Raw genomic sequence first — 6000 nt, forward strand, 5'->3', positions numbered from 1 at the left:
AAGGTGCAGAGATAGGTAAGATTCGAACAACGGAGAGTCCTGATGACCTGAGAATTCACCACTGACAAGATCACAAGAAAATACAGGGAAGAAGCATACCTGCTTTGTATGTTTCTCTCCCTTGCCATTATCCAAAGCAACCATTTCTGGCAGAAGTCCCATTTTATAGAAATATCAATGATTTTTATTTATTTTTTGCGGTTCTGTTCCTCATAGGACAAAGTACTTGTAGTACTTTGTCTTATGTTGCAAGGTGCTGCCTAAGCTTAGCTATGGGGTCAGACTGGGGGTCCTCCATCGCCCACAGCTGTCTGACAACATAGCTATGAAGTAGGCTACCACTTCATAATGGACACTTTTCTGGACTCCAAGTACTTTCCTGAGACAAGCATCGGCAGGAGGAATGCAGATGAAGATGGGATTCCTTCTGTCCCTCTGCATTCCTCTTGCCACTGCTTGTCTTGGGAAAGTGCTCCAAGCCAAGAAAGGTGGCCATTATGAAGCGGCCATATCCTTTTTAGCTATAAATCATCAGATGAGGACTGCAATCCTTTCAGTGTCCGAACTGGCAACAGATGGGTGCTCTTAGTCAATGCAGCAGATGGAGCAGCACAAACACCAGTAAAACAATGAAACATCATAAGTACTCCATTGCAAACATGTACACTGTTTTATTAGTCCAATGTCACACCACCAAGTAAGCCAACCCTTCGGGGCTATACACAGACCCTTGTCCAAGGCGACATAGTGCCTGCATTTCAAAAAACAGCCTGTGCATAAACAGTACAGTACTAAAAGCCAAGAAAAAATAAATCCTCTGCACCCCCCCCCCCCCCCTCCTAATGAGGACCTTAGAATATGCATTGGCTTCTAGTCCTGTAGGCAAAGGCTTAAAAAGCAATAGGCTTCCAAGAGCGGCCAACAATACTTTGAGCAACTCTGTGCGCTGGCAGTCTCGTTGCTAATTGGCTATGTTGACATTGCTAACCAGCAAAGGAACCAGCTTGTCCACCCCAAAGGATCGACTTGTCCCAGTAGGGACAATTGCAGAGGCTCTATAGCTTCTCTTATTTTAAATAAAAAAATAGACATTTGTACAGAACAGCAACATATGATACTTACTTTGGGGTTTGCGCCACAGTCACACTAACCATGGCCGCCCATAACAGGCAGATCAGGAGAGGAGACGGTCCCATGGTGCAGCACTGGACTGAGCTGTGAAGAGAAGAGGGCATTTATTTAAACAGAGGGGGCTGGACACAGATATGGGATGAGCAGACAGAGGTCAGGAGGTAAACATTGAGCACTGGTTAGAAAGTGAAAGTGCTTAAACTTAGAAACAAATTTAAATATGCTTTGTCGACAGATGGACAGACGCATTCCCGTTATATGCTTCTTTAACCACTTCAGCCCCGGAAAATGTGGCTGCTCAATGACCAGGGCATTTTTTTCGATTTACCACTGCGCCGCTTTAACTGACAATTGTGCGTTCGTGCGATGGTGTACCCAAATTAAATTGACGTCCTTTTCCCCCCACAAATAGAGCTTTCTTTTGGTGGTATTTGAACACCTCTGCGCTATGAACATAAAAAGAGCGCCAATTTTGAAATAAACACAATATTTTGTACTTTTTGCTATAATAAATATCCCCATTTTTTTTTTTTAAAGAAAAATGTTTTCTCAGTTAAGGCCGATATGTATTCTTCTACATATTTTTGGTAATAAAAATCAATAAGTGTACATTGATTGGTTTTCTCAAAAGTTATAGCGTCTATAAAATAGGGGATAGATTTATAGCAATTTCATAATTGATTTTTTTACTATTACTGGAAGTGATCTGCATTTTTTATCGGGACTGCGACATTATGGCAGACAGATTGGACACTTTTCACACATTTTTGGGACCACTGACACTAAAAATTCACTGATTACTGTGTAATGTCACTGGCAGGGAAGGTGTTAACACGAGGGGGCGATCAAGGGGTTAACTATGTTCCTTATGCCGCGTACACACGATCAAACAAGCGGGTGGAAAAGTCCGGCAAACTCAAGTCCGCCGGACAATTCCCCCGTGTGTAGCCTCCGGCATACTTTTTTGACCCGAAAGTACGGCGGACTTAGAATGTCGTGTTACACTCCAATCTTCCCGCCGGACTCGCATTTGGGCGGACAATCCGGCCGTGTGTATGCCAGTCCGCCGTACTTTTGAAATGAGCGGACTCATTTCGAGCGGGTCTCCAGGTAGGCGGGGCCCGCGAAGGAGACGCCGCCGGCCCCGCCACCTGGTATGGACTTAAAGGGGAACCCCAACGCCGAAAAAAATCGGCGTGAAGGTCCCCCCAAAGTCCACAACAGACCCTTGTCCGAGCACGCTACCCGGCCGGCCAGGAAAGGAGGGGCGAGCGAGCGCCCCCCCGAGCCGTACCAGGCCGCGCGGCCCCCCACCCCAAAGCACCAAAGCAGAACTGGGATGTGTGTGTTTACATTGCGACCGCCGGTCAACCATGTTGGCACCCCCGTAGTACAGCACAAGCCTGCTATCCCACTTAAAGGAGCCGATGTACAACTACGATGGCTCATGGGATTGTGCCGACCTACACGATCAGCAAGCGGTAAAGTTTTCATTCAAGGCTTATATAAAGGGAAACATGTGTTTTTTCCTATTAAAGCTGAACTCCGGGCAAACACCTAAATACACTGATAAAATACATATATGAGGCATGTTTTACCCACCACTGGTTTTAATGTTCTACCCTTGTATTTTTTTTTCATTTTTACTTCCCTCCACCTAAAAGATTTCAGTTTGTTTTTCAACTGAGTTGTACAGGTCACATTAAAGGTGAAAAAAGTTCTGAAATGATTTATTTGTCTCATTTTTTTAAATCACAGAAACCTGACCTTTTAACAGGGGTGTGCAGACTTTTTATATCGAAACTGAGCTATTGGGGTCTGTACACACTTATACACATGATCTGTAGAGGTTGAAACTGCTAAGGTTTCTGAAAGCCGCAGGAAAGTATAGCAGTTGTGGCTGAGCATTAAATTGGTCAGAGTCTGGTTTGCGGTAGTCCTGCCCCATTGCTAATAAGCCCCACGCTATGCCGGGTAAACCTCACCCCTTGTCAGCTCTGTGTCATTCTGAGCACAAATAACTGGGCCACTAATGCACACATTGAGCAGAAGCATATATAATATCATCCATGGGGGGCTGGTAGTTCATATATGACCCAGATTGAGCTTTTATTATTTTGCTTATTGCAATCTGTTGAAAACTGTTGATGTTATATTCGCCATCCTACAAGTAGCTCTATCGTGTTTCCATTATACCTTTTACACATATTGTTCTGTTTAAAATACTGCTGTATGAATTTACATACCTCCATTGATTCAGTCCATCCAGATAGTATGGTCACCTGCTGACTTGGCAGCATCCACTTCAATAAGACACAAGAGTTGAATCCAACATAATTTTTCTTTAGGTAATTGCAGTAGGGAGGATGTTTTTCCAGTCTTTCGAAGTGTAAGAAGACAATAACTTTCCTAAACCCTGTCTCTGGGAATTACTAACACTGATTGGGAGGGATTGTCCCCTTACAGATAGATAAAAAGATCAATGGTGTCAGTGGAAACTTATCTGAGAGGGCGAGATTGCTCATTGCTCAAGGAACCCCTAGCAACCTCTGGAGGGACCCTACAGTAGGATTCCATGGAACTCTGGTTGAAAAAACATGGTTTAGGGTTACAAAGGAGATCTTACACTAGAAATATTGCTCTCACGATAACGTTCGTGGTGATATCTCACATGTATAGTTTGAACATTGTTTACATATGCGTATGCTTTCGCTTCTGTTTTGCAAGCACAAGGGCATGTTTATTTTGTTGATTTTTTATATTTTTTGAAAAAAAATGTTGATCACTTTTATTCCTATTACAATGAATGTAAACATCCCTTGTAATAGGAATAGGTCTATAAGTCCCCGCATCTTGCCTTTAGGCTGGAAAGCCTGAGACCAAAAAATAAAAAAGACCATGGCTTCCCAGCCAAAAAAAGGCAGTGTTTACATCTTCTGGGGCTGGAAGTGACATCATAACGTCATGCCCGGCCTCCGACGGTCATAGAGATGACCGGGGATCATCTGGTCCTCGGTCAGTTCTATGATAAAAGGTCATCGCTGGACAATTCATTCTCTGGCTCACCGATCGCATCGCGAGCTGGTAGAAGCACCGGAGGGCGGTGGGAGGGAATGCTGAATAGCCGCTATGATTGTTTTTACTGTGCAGGGAATCGCCTGCAGAAATAAAAGATATCTGTATGATGGGTGCAGCTGCACCCATCATTTCATTCAGATATCTCCACTGAAAGCCCAGGACGACAGCCTGTGGTATGGAAGTGGTTCTGCCTGAACCATGATGGCTGCTAGAGTCACATGGGTTGGCAGCATCCAATCGGATACCTTCCCCAGTGATCCAGAAACCATAGAGGAACTATGTTTCTATTGACTTCTGTTCCCCTGCAATGCTGCTGCAGTTGAGCGCCATCTGCAGTGTAGAAAGTACCTAGTAAAGTAGAAAGACTGCACCAACTTACATGCAGTTCAATACAATGCAGAAAACAAGGCGTTTTTTTTACAGTACAGGAGATTTAAGCTGGATAACTGAAACCATACTTCACAAATTTAGCACTGGAGAATAAGGGACACTTCTGGGAGAAATTGACCTGTGGGGCCACATAGCACACCGCATCAAAAAGGCTGTGTGGTGCAACTATGCAAAATATTGGGTGCGGTTTTCTAGTTTGATTAGAAACAACAAATAAACACAACCTGGTTATTATTCCAAATAAAATTCATCCTCTGTACACACTGTCCCACCCTCTCTACACACTGCCCCACTCCTTATTTACATTGCCATCCCACGGTATACACTGCCCCCTTCTCTGTAAAAACGACCCTCTTCTCTGAACACACTACCCCCTTCCCCCATATACATTGCCCCCTCCCTGTACACACTGTCCTGCCCTCTCTACACACTGCCCCCCTTCCTGTATACATTGACCTCCCCTCTGTATACACTGCCCCCTCACTATACACACTGCCCCCTCACTATACACACTACCCCCCTTCCTGTATACATTGACCTCCCCTCTGTATACACTGCCCCCTCACTATATACATTGCCTTCCCCCCTGTACACACTGCCCCCCCCACACACTGCCCCCTCACTATACACATTTCCCCCCTCCCTGTACATATTGCCCTCCTCACTATACACACTACCCCCACCTGAACACACTACCTTGCCCTTGTACACATTGCACCCTTCCTGTATACACTGCCCCCCTCGCCTCCCTGTACACTTTGCCATCCCTCTGTATATATTGCCCCTTCCCTGTACACACTGCCCTCCTCCCTATTTACACTCCCCCTCTCCCTGTACACACTGCCCCCTTCCTGTATATATCGCCGCCCTGTACACATTACCCTCTCCCCAAAAACATTTCACCCTGCCCATACACATTGCCCCCTTTAAGACTCATGATAGCTAGTACATTGCAGTGGTTATTGTTCAGCCTGGGAAGGGTTACAGCAGACACTGGCACATTCACCTGTTGTAGACTGCAGCCCCAGGGCTCCCCGTATTCTTGTAAAACTTCTGCTGTGATCTAGCGGCTACCTGCTTGTTCTTGCTGTCGTAATGTTTACATTTCCGCAGTGGCCGCGTTCCCTGTCGCCATAGAAACGTCAGCGCTGCTAGCTGACATCCAGTGGATGGCGACATAAGGGGAAATCTTTCTTTGAGCCAGGGGCGGGGCAAATTTGGGCACCCAAGGAGAGTAGCAGTGCCAACAGTTGGCATGGCCAAGATGTTTACAATGAGAGAAGATTACAGGGCCTGGGTAAACAAACCATGGGCTTCCATGTAAAATATGCTTTGATTGCTGTGCCACAAGTAGGAGACATGCAAAAAAAGTGCTGCCATTACATATGGTTTTCTGCACAC

At 45.4% G+C, this 6000-nt stretch overlaps 1 protein-coding gene across 2 annotated transcripts in view; it reads right to left on the minus strand.

Moving 5' to 3' along the window:
* Window positions 1-5793, minus strand: part of LOC143983706 (complement C4-like) — a 178284-nt gene extending 172491 nt beyond the window's left edge. For both annotated transcript variants that reach the window (XM_077483720.1, XM_077483728.1), the window contains exons 1-2: window positions 5606-5793; window positions 1123-1215 (exon numbers count right to left, since the gene is read on the minus strand). In XM_077483720.1, the coding sequence (XP_077339846.1) occupies window positions 1123-1215; window positions 5606-5778 (266 nt within the window). In that variant the 5' untranslated portion in view covers window positions 5779-5793. The remainder of the gene's footprint in view (window positions 1-1122; window positions 1216-5605) is intronic.
* Window positions 5794-6000: the final 207 nt, after the last annotated feature.

Source organism: Lithobates pipiens, unplaced genomic scaffold (genome assembly GCF_037356315.1).
Source record: "Lithobates pipiens isolate NorthernLeopardFrog02 unplaced genomic scaffold, aLitPip1_a1.2 Scaffold_1, whole genome shotgun sequence".
NCBI lineage: Eukaryota > Metazoa > Chordata > Amphibia > Anura > Ranidae > Lithobates > Lithobates pipiens.